Source organism: Salvelinus sp. IW2-2015, linkage group LG2, assembly GCF_002910315.2.
Source record: "Salvelinus sp. IW2-2015 linkage group LG2, ASM291031v2, whole genome shotgun sequence".
Classification (NCBI taxonomy): domain Eukaryota; kingdom Metazoa; phylum Chordata; class Actinopteri; order Salmoniformes; family Salmonidae; genus Salvelinus; species Salvelinus sp. IW2-2015.
Genome location: NC_036839.1, coordinates 12,826,784 through 12,841,582, shown reverse-complemented (window position 1 = coordinate 12,841,582; position 14,799 = coordinate 12,826,784). Strand labels below are relative to the sequence as shown.

The 14,799-nt window shown below is 45.6% G+C and overlaps 1 protein-coding gene across 9 annotated transcripts in view; it reads right to left on the bottom strand.

Moving 5' to 3' along the window:
• LOC111974551 (plakophilin-4-like) overlaps positions 1–14,799 on the bottom strand; it is a 119,701-nt gene that overhangs the window by 39,001 nt on the left and 65,901 nt on the right. For 3 of the 9 annotated variants that reach the window (XM_024002337.2, XM_024002382.2, XM_024002356.2), the window contains exons 4-8: positions 13,140–13,174; positions 7,325–7,456; positions 6,757–6,959; positions 5,654–6,215; positions 3,085–3,111 (exon numbers count right to left, since the gene is read on the bottom strand). In XM_024002337.2, coding sequence (XP_023858105.1) covers positions 3,085–3,111; positions 5,654–6,215; positions 6,757–6,959; positions 7,325–7,456; positions 13,140–13,174 — 959 coding nt within the window. The remainder of the gene's footprint in view (positions 1–3,084; positions 3,112–5,653; positions 6,216–6,756; positions 6,960–7,324; positions 7,457–13,139; positions 13,175–14,799) is intronic. The other 6 variants (XM_024002364.2, XM_024002372.1, XM_024002392.2 and 3 more) reach the window with 3 other exon arrangements.

The window sequence follows — 14,799 nt, the reverse complement described above, 5'->3', positions numbered from 1 at the left end:
GCTGCAGCTTTGCTAGGTCTTTCTTTGTGAGACGTGAATCCAACACTGTGCCACTGACTTAATTCCAGTTTATCTACAAATTCATAATTTATATGTTGGATTCCCATCTCAACCAAAAATCTAAGTTAAAGAATAGGACTAAAACAAATAAAAATGTTCATAAACTTTACATAACGTTTGATTTGATTTAGTCCTATTCTTTCACTTTGATTCTTGGTTGAGACAAAGACGTGAATCCAACATATCAATTATTCATTTGTAGACAAACTGGAATTAAATCCAGACTAATTCAGTGGCACAAAAGATACATCTCCTTCAAAATGTTGATTTTTGGTTGTGTTGACAACCAAGTACAATATCACTTTTGCAATTCGTCTACAACTAAACCAAAAATAAAAGTTAAATAATAGGATTAAGCCAGTAGCTCAGATTAAACTATGCAAGCATTAGATATCCTTTAAAATGTTGATATTTGGTTGCGTTGTCAACGCAATTGTAAGACAGTAAATAGCCTAAAGTTAAGGCTCTTTTACAAACTAATGTAACAGAATTTATTCAACCTTAAAATGAGCAACACATCCACTGCCACATTTTGAGGTTAGCACACTAACTAAAAACGTCTTATCTAAATCATAGAAAGCGTGCATATTCAAGATAGCACGCAAGGGTCYCAGGTCTGTGGAGATCTTCACAATTGCTATAAAATCAGTGATAACATTAAATTGTTGTATAAAAAAAAGACATTGTATTTGTTGTGCTTTTAAAATGGTTGAAAGTGCAGTGATAAAACATTTGGATGACAACTAAACCAAAAATCAGAAATTGTTTTTCCATTGGAATTTGGTTGTGCTTTTAGATGGTTGAAGGCATAGTGATAACACCTTGAGAATTCAACAAACTTCTGGTTGTCTTTTTGAGTGGGTGAATAAAAGGTTGAAATCTCATTGATCAACGTCTCAACCAAATATTACCCACATTTCCACGATGAAATAACGTGGTGTGCCCAGTGGGTTGTCATTGGGGAGGTTGATGTGGGCTGCTTTGGTGACACATCCCAGGCAGTGGCGCAGGCTCATATAGTCAATCTGCAACGCTTCAGACAATGGCGTTTCGTTTGGCAGTAATTCGCTTGGGTTTCTCTTGTTGAAAGGTTTCTGATTAGAGAAGGGGAATATCAACGAGCCGGTGCTGGACACCACATCACAGCCCGCCARAGCCAAGTAATCGACTTAATCCGTTGGACATGATGAGGCCTTTCAGTAGAACCGTAGCTTGAGGGGAGAAGAGGAGAGGAGAAGGAGGGGGGAAAAAAAGAGGGAGGAGAGGAAGGCATCTCCCAGAGACAGGAGCTTCCATGCATATCCATCCCGCTCCACTCTGCAGGCTCTCTCCCCGCCCTCTCCCCCATTCTCTCGCTAACAGTACCATTATAAACCTTAGCGCACACTAATCCCGGTGCCTTTATTCTGCTCCCTGGTAAAAAACGCAGCAGCCAGGTTCTAAAGCAGCAGCGAATTGTCTCTGAAAATAATATAGGAATGGTGAACATTCATGGTGTGTTATACTCATTTAACGCTGCCTTCACTTCCTCCCGTGGCCCGAACAGATTGCACTTGGCTAGACGTGCTGGAGGGAGGTGGCAATTTGGCACACTGACTCTGCAGAAACAAACATTTTTAAAAAATGGATGCAGCGGACTTACATTCCTGAACCAAAATAATTTGCTAAAACTTTTCCCAACATAGTAGTAAGAAATGACGAAATCCATTAAGACAATCTGATCTGCTCTCGATCATGCAGAAGATTACTAACTTACGCATGGAAATCAGCAGGCTATAAGTAAACACCACTCTTTCCGTAAACCAAAGCATAAGGCTTACTAGGCGTGGGCTGAGCACCACACGTGCCTAAAATGCTGTTGATCCACATTTCCCTTTGCTCTCCGCCAGTGCTCTGAAATGGACATCGGACATAATTACAGGGACGTTTTGATTTCATCTTCCAATTTTTTTTGCGGCAGAGAGATGACTTCCTGCCAATGCTGGAGCTGGGAGGGGGGGGGGCAGGGAGGGGAGAGGGAGGATGGTGGCCTGGAGCTGGGGGGGAACAGGGAGGGGAGAGGGAGGATGGTGGCCTGGATCTGGCCAGAGAGAGAGGGAGCTGCAGCCAATCTGCAGGCTCAGGTTTCAGCTGGCATTTGCCAACTGAAGGCCAATGAGTGCGGGCATGTGAACGTCAACATCCCAGTCACTGCTACTACAGCTGCTCAAGCATCTGACATAATCCACGGGTCATTCAGGCAGTCATCCTGACCCAGATGAGGAGAGGAGCTGTGCAATGATGCCATCAAAGGACATACAGTATGTGACTTTGTGCCAGCTAGTTTCTATGGGGACAGTTAGGTGAGAGGCGGCGTGAGGGTTTGGGACAGAGGCAGACAGCAGAATTCAGAAGAGCGCTATTGGGCTTGACGGGCCACAGTGGCCAATGTGTCTACAGACTATGCATCTCAGAGAAGAGGTTTAAAAAGCCATGAGATCAGTCATCGTAGAGGATGTGGAGTATGGCCATCATGCACAAAGAGAGAGAGAGAGAGAGAGACTCTGGGCACTGCAGTGATATAATGGCCTCGCAGAGATTATCATTATTGGGCCCTGATTTACAACAGTTCAAGAATGTAATGGGAAAGAAATGGGAAAACCACAGACATAATTCCCAGACCAAGTCAAACTCAACACTTGTAGGCGTTTCTCCATAGCCTTTTAAACGTCTCCCATATGTGAATGGGGTTTTAATGCTTGTAAAAAGGTAATAGGTTGGAAATTATGATCATACTACGAACAAAAAGGTAACACGTAGTACCCACACATGCCATGCTAAGACACTGATGAGAATACAGCCACGGAGTAGAGTGAAGTTGCCCCTAAACTCTGATCTTGGGTCAGTTTAGCATTTTCCCCACTAACGGTTAAGGTTAGGATTGGGGGAAGGTCAGCTGATCCGAGATCTGTGCCTAGGAGAAACATCACCTCAGAGTCAAACACATTATGAGGGGAGGTGAATCATGATGAAGTTAGAATTCACCTTGAAGGTCATCATCGACCAGCGGGTCTGTCGATATCCAATGGCAGCAGGAAATGTTGGTCAAAAACACACACATTAAATCAACCTTTTCACAATAAAAACCTGGATAAATATTGCTGGACTAACTGGGACAGCTGAAATAATACAAAGAGAAACAACAAAGTCATATGAATATTAGTTTGAAGGCGGGAAATAGACCGTATATACAGTAAATAACGGAAGGCCCTGAGTAAAATGTCATAGGCCTAGTACCGTAAATTGCCTGTCTACATTTCAATACCAATCCGCAAAGCAGCCCATTATGAAAACAGCAACCATTTGTAATTAGCCCCTCCTTTAATTAGCCTTGGAATAGCAGCCATTTTTCATAATCTACCTACGTTCTTATCTAGAGCAGATATCTAAAAACAGCTAATGGAGGAGTTCTTGGACTGAAAGGAAGAGGACAAATTAACATAGGCTGAGCCATTACTCTTACTGTAGTGATAAGTGGCTGGCCCACAATAGCAGAGAATCATTTCCCACTCTCTTCAAAAAGCATTGGGAAAGCATGTTTGGTTTTCTAGCATTCAGTGGAAGACTAATCAATTAAACCTCAATGATCCATAAAAGAAATCTTCAAAGTATCTCAGAAAATTATTCTGGTGTGGAGAACAAATGGCGCCCTATTCCAGATATAGTGTACTCCCTAGGACCAGGGCTCTGGTCAAAGGTAGTGCACTATGTAGGGGATAGGGTGCCATTCGGGACACAGCACGCCTCTGACACTTTCTGAATCAGCTGGGCCTCGTTTCCCATACAGCTTTGTACCAAGAACAGAATCCCRGTCGTGAGGAATTATAGAACGTCGTTTCATTCAAACTGTTTGCACCACAGTGTTCTTTCCTCCGAAGAGGAACAAAAACCCGACCGAAGATTAGAGACAACACGCCCTGCCCAACACTCACGTCTCAGGCGGGAACGACAAACGAGTGACAAATGCTCACTTCTGACGCAGTGGAAGAAGAAAAGCCTACCATTATTCTACCATTCTTTCTTCAGACTCCCTGTCAAGCAGCTCATATTTACCMGCATTGAAATGTCAAGTCAGACTACTATGGCTGACACCCGCAAAGAGAAACGACAACAGATCTATCAATCAACACACAACATATGAATTACTTAGAGGAGCTGTCAACCAGAGCACACTGATGTTCTCTGTATCTCAGGGGGAAGGCAGGCAGGCATGCTTGCACCCATTGCTTAACGACTCATTGCAAATTTAATGAAGTTGACAGGGGAAACAAAATCCAATCTCAATATCAAATCATTTCTGGTAACAATTAAGTACCTTACTGTAATTGTCTTCAATTAAAATGGTCCTAAAGAAACAAAAATAGCTTCTTAGCAAAGAGCAATTGCTCAAGCAAGAATTTTCTGGGACTGAATGGAATAGGTCTGAGTGGGGAGGGGAAAACAGAAAACTAGCTGTTATTGACATAAAGGTTTGCAACTATTAACTAATTTACCGCCGGGTGATGTCACCAAGCAGGCCAAAACTTTCCCACCAAAACACGCTGAAATTTCAGGCAGTCTTTTCAAACAGCTCTTACACTAAAAGGCATGATCATAATTTACACAATTCCACAGTATTATTCCAACCTCATAGCGTGGAAATATTTATAAAAAACTGGAAATCATCTATGTACTTGGGATAAAATCAGATAACCTACACAAACAAAGTCTTTGTAAATTATTCTTCTGCTCCACTATTTGCTTAAAGAAACTCCAGTCTTAATCTAGTACCTCTAGCACATAGTTTTTCTCAGTGGATATAGGCCTATTTGCATGTATTCAAGTGCACTGGCAATACATCCAACTGTGTGAGTCGCTGGAAAACATGCATACCATCCACGATCATAACGATCGATCTCCTGCCAGACCCTCCGGCGTTTCCCTTCAAACAGTGGCCTGTGGTTAAGGACGCGAGTCTACATGAGGCAGGGGCTGGCCCTGTTCCATGCCACAGACAGACATGGGCTTTTTGTCCCAAATGGCACCTTATTCCCTATATAGTGCACTACTTGTGACCAGCGCCCGACCAGGGTCAACAATGATCTGGTCAAAAGTAGGGCTCTCTAGGTTGGGCGCAGTGACTCACTTTGTGCCACAGCATGCCAACGGAAAAGCTTGACAGCAAAGCCACAGACTGGAGTCTGTCTCTGATTACGGGGAGACGACCTTAATCTACTTATTATCAGGCATAAATTGTTGACCTGTGCTCCTGTGACAGACTAGCTATCGCCATGTGTGGCATATGCTCAACAACTAACCACTGAGTGAAGGAGGCAGAGGCGGCAGTAGTCTCGCAGAGCTCTGGTCAGAAATATTGCACCTTGTAGGGAATAGGATGCCATTTGAGAAGCAGACAGTATCTCCTGCCCTGCATGTGTTATCTCTGGAGAGAGTGGACCCTTGGATAGAGTGAGCACACCCACTCTAGATATCTTTCTGTGTGTGTGTGTGTGTGTGTGTGTGTGTGTGTGTGTGTGTGTGTGTGTAGCAGGGAGGAGAAGACAGAAGAGCTGACCTGTGAGGCTGTCAGGCCGTGGGATCATCCTCTCGTAGACGTCATAGCTCTGGGCTCCGTAGGGGTCTGAGTCGTGGTGGATCAACGAGCGAGGCAGGGTGGAGCCATAGTGCTGGGGCTGGGCCGTCATGCTGGAGCGTCCCGGAAATGCCGCCGACCCCCCTGGCTGCTGGGTGAGGGGTAAGGGGCCGTCCACCATTGTTAAGGGGGAGCCCATGCGTCCCGAGGCGGACGCCGGGGCCTGGTATGGCGAAGTGGTGCGGCTGGCGCTGCCTGAGCGGGAGTTGGCGCTGCCCATGCGGCGCAGGGCGGCGGGGGAACTCTTCTGGGTGTTGTAAGGGGAGCCAGCGCGCTGGGCTGAGGGCAGGGTGGTGGAGAAGATACTGGAGAGGGGTTTGGGCTCTGTGACAATGGGTGAGCAGTAGTTACTCCCCATGGTGGCCCTTAGGGAGCCTCGGGAAGGGGACACACTGCTGCCGTAGGCCGGGGACTGGGTCCGGGAGGGCACCGAGCTCACCCTCCTCATGGCTCGACCCGGCGCTGCGGCGGTTAACACAGGGGCCTGTCAGGACAGACGAGGACAAAACTACTGAGCAACCACCAAACATTTCAGCATCACATTTAATAGAGGCGTAAAATATTTTTTATGTGATATTTTACATCCTCACAGAAAGTGTCTAGTGTCTTATGGGACTATTATAGGATATATTTATCTCTTTTGTCTAACTTCCATCCCATCTCCCAGCCAGCAGTAGCATCTGTGTGCTCTGTGGCAGTCAGTATATTAATCATGACCATAGTGATGTATTAGAGAGCTCATCTCCTATCTTTGCCATGGCTACTTCAATGGCATTATCTATGCGGTCACAGAGGGCTAAAACTGGCTTCGGTCCYAGTGTGGCCAAGTGCAAACGTCTATCCTACTCAATGGTTGTGACTGATGCAGACAGTGTGTCCGCTTTCCAACTCTATGGTCGTCATTGCTGCAGACAGTTTGCCCTAGATCCAACTCGGGCCGTGACTTCCACAGACAGTGTGCCCTCTATCCAACTCTATGGCCGTGACTGCTGCAGACAGTGTGCCCTCTAGCTCCGTGAGTGTACCTGGACCTGGGCCTGGCCCTCGGCCCTGGCATTCCTCAGGAGGGTAGAGGTGCCGCCTGTGCCCGGGTAAGAGTGCGGCATCCTCAGGTCAGTCTTGGCCAGATTATTCTGGTTCTGGCTGCCGTAGTAGCTGCTGGCATCCTGGTAGCCACTGTCCGAGTACGAGTTCATCTGGGTGGAGCTGCGGGAGTTCCCTGTAGACCCTGAGAGACAGAAGGAGAGAGGAAAGGAGGGAGAGAGAGCAGAAGGAGAGCGAAATAGAGCGAGCAGAAGGAGAGAGAGAGAGAGAGACCGCGTGAGTGTCCTTAAAGCACTACATGACATTTAGCTAGTCCACACAGTACTAATGACCTCAGAGTGGCCGTTTCTACCTCCCTACCCTCCATACTGGAGCCATACTCTGGCTCATTAAAACTATACACATCACATGTGCTTCTGAGGCCGAGCAGAACACTTCAAAGCATCATTAAAAGGCTCCGACTCTGGTGGGGCTGAGAGAGAGAGAGTGGCACAGCCTTGCCGGGGGAGGGAGAGAGAGTCGAACAGAGGGGCTGCATTAGTAACAGACCCTCACTTTCATGGAGCGAGGTCTGCTCTGGGGAGTACAGGGCCACCTGCTCCTGCTCCGTTCGGAGGCGGTAGGTGGGCGACTGAGAGGTGTCTGTCACTCGAGACTTGGTGTCCCGCGAGGTCGAGGCATCTGGGAAAGAAAGGGAGGACAAAGTCAGTGTTACCTGTGTCGCTTATTTGGTATATCATGGCGTTTGCAACGTCAGGATCATGGGTTCAATTCCCGCTGGGATCACCCATACAAAATGTATGCAGTATGTACACACTACTGTTAGACACTTTCGATAAAAGTGTCTGATAAATGGCAAATGTATAAATGGGAAAAATACACTGAGTACACAAAACATTTAGAACACCTGCTCTTTCCATGACACAGACTATCCAGGTGAAAGCTATGATCCCTTATTGATGTCACCTGTTAAAGCCACTTCCAATCAGTGTAGATGAAGAGGAGGAGACATGTTAAAGAAGGATATTTAAGCTTTGAGACAATTGAGACATGGATTGTGCATGTGTGCCATTCAGAGGGTGAATCAGCAAGACAAAATATTTAAGTGCCTTTGAACAGGGAATGGTAGTAGGTGCCAGGCGCACCAGTTTGTGTCAAGAACTGCAACGATGCTGGGTTTTTCACGCTCAACAGTTTCCTGTGTGTATCAAGAATGGTCCACCGCCCAAGACATCCAGCCAACTTCACCCCCTGTGGAACACTTTTGTACAATTCAATATTAGGAAGTTGTTCTTAATGTTTTGTTCACTCGGTGTATATCTAAGAGATAGGAGATGTAGAAGTTAAAGGATTTTGCGTCGATGCAATAACAAATTCCACACTCGTGTAAATTAAGTTTATTGTCATACTGACTCATAGGAGAGAAATTTGTGACGCTCCTATTTTGCTGTGCCTGGACACTGATGAAAATCCCCTTGTCAAAACCGTTTCCAAACTAACATTTCCCGGCTGTGACCTACATGGCACACTAGTCGCTATATAGAGCCATGGCTTTGGCCAAAAGTAGTGCCCTGTATTGAATAGTGTAGTGTAGTGAATAGGGTGCCATTTAGGTCACAGCCCATGAGAACAGCCAGTGAGGCAACGAGGAGGAATTACCACAGTAATGTCTCTCATAAGCTGCTGCACAATGTTGCTCCACAATCAAAATCGAGTTAAGTGTGACCTGCGTGAATGAGCTCCACTGCAATAGCTGCAACAATGGGATGTCAGAACTGAATAGCTAGCCAGTCAGAACCGGAGGGAGGGGCATTGTTGGCTGGCATATGGATGAGGGGGAGGCTGTATTCCATGGAGGAGCCACTCTGCTGTTCCTTTCTGGCTTGTAAGTGTCTCAGTAACCTATTTCTTTGCCAGGAGTCCGCCGTCTCCGCCGTCTCTAGTTGCATGAGTTGACTGCAGCTACGGCACCTCAATAAATTCTGCTGCTGCAATTATTATGGTTGACTTGATTTTCGCTAGCCCACTGTGTACGGCGCGGCGGACACTTAAATCTTTCAAAAGGCCACGTTTGCCGTGTGACTGATTTCCATCGTGACGGGGGAGGGGGGGGGGGGGAAGAGAAGAAGAAAAAAGAAATCATGAAAAATTCATGCACAGGATAAACTAAATCGTTAAAAGCAGTATTTACAGAAAAATGGCAAATGATCTGAATGGGGTGTCACTTCTGACCAAACAGCAACTTTATTCCCCATAAACAACTAAAACAAAGCTTCACCCATCCCTCCTGCTCCTCATAGCATATTAGGAGTAACTTTTCAGGTAGACAGTGACTGGAGCTTTATGTGACATTTCTGCCCTCAGGGCATCGCTACAGAGCCTTGACCCCGTTTGAGAAATGAGACGGTACACAATGAAAGAGTGTTACATCCCTCCTCCAGAACAGTGGTATTAAAGTGTAMGTGCGTCACAAAGGCCACCCTATTCCCTATTTAGTACACTACTTTTAACCAGGGCTCTGGATAAAAGTAGTGCACTATACAGGAATAGGGTGCAATTTGGGAATGCAGCCGTAGAGTGTTGTGGGTGAGAGAGTGTGATTGGAGTGAAATTAGCTGCAGTGTGCTGCTGTAAAGGGTAATGACTATGTCTGGCTGGGCTGCTTATTGCCCTCCCGGGCCCCCGGCAGGTCCGACCGTTGCCAGCCTGTGGATTTCGAGAGGAAGTGTTACTGTGGAGAGAGAGGCTTTCTTTAACCTCGTGAATGTGGACAGCACAGTCACAGGCAACCTACTTCCTATAATGCACAACTTTTTGACCAGGCCCCATAGAGCCCCCATCGGACTCTGGCCAACAGTAGCGCACTATATAGGGAATAGGGTGCCAATTGGGATGATAGGGTGCCAATTGGGATGCAACCTCTTAACGTAATAAGTAGTTGAGGAGTGCCAAGGGTGACAAAATAATGACCTGTAAATGAACTCTGACCATTATGGCTAGACAGCTGATTATAAATGGAGAGGAACATCAACCTCTCCTCTTCCACAGACAGGCAGCCTCTCACTTAATATCTACAACAGCATTCATTTCTGTTTCATATTTGGATTAGAAAAATACATTACTGTGGCTAACGATGATTTCTCATCTACAATGAGGAAATCAATATTTATACAAAATAGGCTCTATGGGCGCCTATTTGCCCTGGTCAAACGTAGTGCACTTTATGGAATAGGGTGCCATTTGGAACTCCTTGTCCTTACTGTGTCCGTCTGCTAGTCGGGCTTATCAGCAGTGAACCAACTGGAACAAGTGGAAAATTCCAAACAATACCGAGACAAGCAATGTAACAGTACACATACCCCGTAGGGTCAGTCTGACAAGAACCACAATACAATATTAATGACTGCAGCGATTCACTTCGTTCCATTACACAATTAATAAGCTTTCAAATACATTAGTAAAATGGACTTCATTATCAATTTGAGCAGCAGCAGAGTAACTGTGGTCCTACAAGGATCCGTGCTAAACAAACAGAGCTGGAGTGGAGGGAAAGTGTTACGGTCTGAGTGGGAGTAGCTAAAGAGAAATATTGAATCTGAAATGTGCCAGAAGAATCAAGTCAGTCAGTAATAGGGATTAACGTGGGTATCTGGGATCCTGGGACTGTCCCGGGAACACTCTTTACGTTTCCCGAAATAATGAAATGACCCCCGTAAATTACAACATTTACACGTGACCTGAATGCAGTTAATAAACCCAACAGGAAACCGCCACTGTATAGCCTATAAAATAGCATGTGCCTCTGAGCCGTTATTGTGAATCTTCAGACAGTGGCAAATTTGATAGGCCAATGCACAATTCACAACATAGGCATCTGTCACAGACATGAAGTCTGATAACAATTCAGAGAGGCATGAGAGGAAATATATCTTCTCCTGTCCTAAAGCCCAGGCCATTTCCCTAACCGTGCCGAATCCCACTGGGACGCAAAATCCTGACGGTCTCGCATGAAAATTCCTAACTTTATTCTGTAATCCATTCGATGCCTTATCAAAGGACTCCACTCGCCTATGCATGTCAAAGAACAGCTATAACATTTCCCCACTCTGTCTCGTATTGCTGTCAATATAGTGAGAGAGAGAATGCATGATCAACAAAACGGTATGAGTAGACAGGAATATTTATTTAACATACCTATTACCTSTCTTCATCTCTCCGTTATTCATTCATTATTCATGAGCCATCTGTATAATCATCAACTCGATTTAACCAAATGGGAGATATTCTGTCATTCATTGAAGGAGCCCATCTAGTACCGGGTCCCACTGTCTCCAGAACAGCCTGAATTCTTTGGCGCATTCTACAAGGTGTAGGAAACGTTCCACAGGGATGTTGGTCCATGCTGACGCGATGGCATCACGCAGTTTGCTACAGATTGGATGGCGGTACATTCAACAGACCGTTCCATCTCACCTCAAAAGGTGCTATATTGGGTCGAGGTCTGAGGACTTCGCAGGCCACTAAAATAAACTGAACTCGCTGTCATGTTCCACGCAATGTTACACTCCTCAATTGTCCAGTGCTGGTGATCGCGTGCCCACTGGAGCCGCGTTTTCTTGTTTTCACTTTGTACGAATGGAACCCGGAGGCTGCAATAGCCCATTCATGACAAGGATCTTCGAGTTGTGCGTTCCGAGATGTCGTTCTGCACACCACTGTTGTACGGCGCTGTTATTTGTCCCGCCTGTTAGCTTGCACAATTCTTGCCATTCTCCTTTGATCTCTCATCAACAAGCTGTTTTCGCCCACAGGACTGCCGCTGACTGGATATTTCTTTGTTTGTCGCATTATACTCGGTAAACCCTAGACACTGTCTCACGTGAAAATCCCAAGCCCAGGAGGGCGCCCGTTTCTGAGATAATGGATCCGGCGCGCCTGGCACCAACAAACATACCACGCTCAAAGTCGCTAACGTTCAATCGAACAGTAACTGAATGCATCGATGCCCTGCTTTTATATAAGCCACGGCCACCTGACTCATTGTCTGCAGGAACGATCAATTTCGTGAAAGTGGTGGTGTCCCTAATAAACTGTGTATACAGTGCATTAAGAAAGTATTCAGACCCCTTGACGTTTTCCACATTTTGTTACATTACAGCCTTATTCTAAAATGGATTAAATAACGGAAAATTATCATCAATCTACAAACAATATCCCATAATGACAAAGTGAAAAAGGTTTTGCTAATTGTTGCTAATTTATTTTAAAAAACAGAAATACCTTATTTACATAAGTATTCAGACCCTTTGCTATGAGACTCTGAAATTTAGCTCAGGTGCATCCTGTTTCCATTGATCATCCTGGAGATGTTTCTACAACTTGGAGTCCACCTGTTGTACATTCAATTGATTGGACATGATTTGGAAAGGTGTACACCTGTCTATATAAGGTCCCACATTTGACAGTGCATGTCAGAGCAAAAACCAAGCCATGAGATCGAAGGAATTGTCCGTAGAGCTCCGAGACAGGACTGTGTCGAGGCACAGATCTGGGGAAAGGTACCAAAAAATATCTGCAGCATTAAAGGTCCCCAAGAACACAGTGGCTTCCATCATTCTTAAATGGAAGTTTGGAACCACTAGACTCTTCCTAGAGTTGGCCGCCCGGCCAAACTGAGCAATCGGGGGAGAAGGGCCTTGGTCTGGGAGGTGACCAAGAACCCGATGGGACAAGTCTCTGAATGTCCTTGAGTGGCCCAGCCAGAGCCCGGACTTGAACCCGATCGAACATCTCTGGAGACCTGAAAATAGCTGTGCAGCGACGCTCCCCATCCAACCTTAGCTTGAGAGGAGAATGGGAGAAACTTCTCAAATACAGTTGTGCCAAGCTTGTAGCGTCATATCCAAGAAGACTCGAGGCTGTAATCACTGCCAAAGGTGCTTCAGCAAAGTACTGAGTAAAAGGTCTGAATACTTACGTAAATGTGATTTCAGTTTTCCTTTAATTATAAATTGTCTAAAAAATATTTTTTGCCTTGTCATTATGGGGTATTGTGTGTAGATTGATGAGAAAAACTATTTTATCAATTTTAGAATAAGGCTGTAACATAACATTTGGAAAAAGTGAAGGGGTCTGAATAATTTCTGAATGCACTGCATCCATGGCCTGGTATGGTTTGCAATGATTCACAAGAATATCAATCAGTGTATGGTGACATGGACTTTGTGTCATAAATGGCACCCGTTTCACTATATAGTGCACTACTTTTGACCAGAGGCCTTTATGTCCTGGTCAAAATGTGTGCACTATAAAGGGAATAGGGAATGTGTCAAACATGGTGTAGGGAAGGATGATCAGACCGTACCTGCAGATCTCCAGGGGAGGGACTTCTCAGACGAGCTGAAAGACAAAAAGAGAGAGAAGGTCTTAGATACATGGACAAATATAAGACAGAAAGGGAATGTTCTCAACAGGACACTTGTTTAAATTCATATAGAAGATATCCAGCAGACATCCTCCGAATGCTTATAAATGGCCCTATTTCACTTGTGCTTGAGATAAAGGTGTTCCTGAAATAGGCCTCTGGCCCAAAGTAGTGCACTATATAAGGTGCCATTTGGGATGCACACCAACAAATCAAAAACATGAAATTGAAAGAACATTGTCAGTTCAGATGCAACCAGAGAATTCATAGATCGGTAATTGTGGCCAGTGCAGCATATGCCAACATACAAATAACATGGCTACAACCAAGCATTTAAATACTATTCAAAATGGCTGCTTCTCCTCTCTAGTTGCAGAAGAGGCCTTCGTGACAGGTGATCTTTACAGCCACGACAGACAACGAGGAGGATCATCCTTTTCCCTGAGGTTGTGTCGGTTATTTTTCATCCTCGCCGGTCCTTGAGAAACACACTTTGCGAATAAACGGAAAAGGTCAGGCTTGGCCATCCATCCTGATGGGGTCTGATAGGCTTGGAGGCTGAAGACAAGCTGCTAGCTCTGCTACTAAAGTAAATAGAAAAAAAACTATTGATCTCTGAGCAAAAATACTAATGCCCCAACGATAATAAAACAGACAAACAGGCAAGCAGGACACGTGTACACACACATACGTGGACAGACGGACGTGTGCAAATACGGATGGATGCACACATAAACGGATCTGCCTGTTCTGAGTTACTACTGCGTGCTGATGGATATTTGGTGGATATTTCCTCAGCAATAAAGGGACCGTTGTCTCCCAAGAATAAGGAGGTATAAAGCTTGGTGGCCTGACAGAGTCCATGTTAAAACACATTACGGCCTTCAGACAAACACGGAGGCTACGCCCCAAATGGCACCCTATTCCCTATACAGTGCACTACTATTCCCTGGTCAAAAGCAGTGTACTACGTAGGGAGTATGGTGCCATTTTGGACGCAAGCTGAGCATGCTGGTACTGCAGAGCCAAGTGGACCCATAGGTGGGGAGTGTGTGGACCCATAGGTGGGGAGTGTGATGGATGGTGGGGTCAGTGGTGCCTGGTCCTGGATCAGTGGAGAAGTGGGCAGGCAGATAGCTCAAACTGATGCCAGAGACTAGAGGCAGCCATCCCAATGATGGGCCTAGGAAAGTGCTGAGGCAGGAGGGTCAGGGCTTAACGGATGAGGCCACTTCAACTGAAGCCAACCAGAGAGCCACTCTGTTGTAGTGTCCCAAGTGGGCACCTTACCCTCTGTGTAGTGTACTACATTTGGCCAGGGCGCAAAGTACATACAGTAGATCCTATTTGGCTCTGGATAAACTTTCTGCAATATGTAGGGAATAGGGTGCCATTTGGGATGCACCCTCCGTCTGTAAGAGGCCATAAAACTAGGCCCCAAGTTTCTCCGCTATAGTATACCTCAGCCACTTCAACATGATTATAGGGGGGGGGGGGGCCTCAAAGCAGAGCAGCACTAAACACAGGCGCACCAAGTCCAAACCTGCAAAAGCTTTAACTAATAGCCACCTGGACCAGCCAGCTACAATTAGAAAATGAC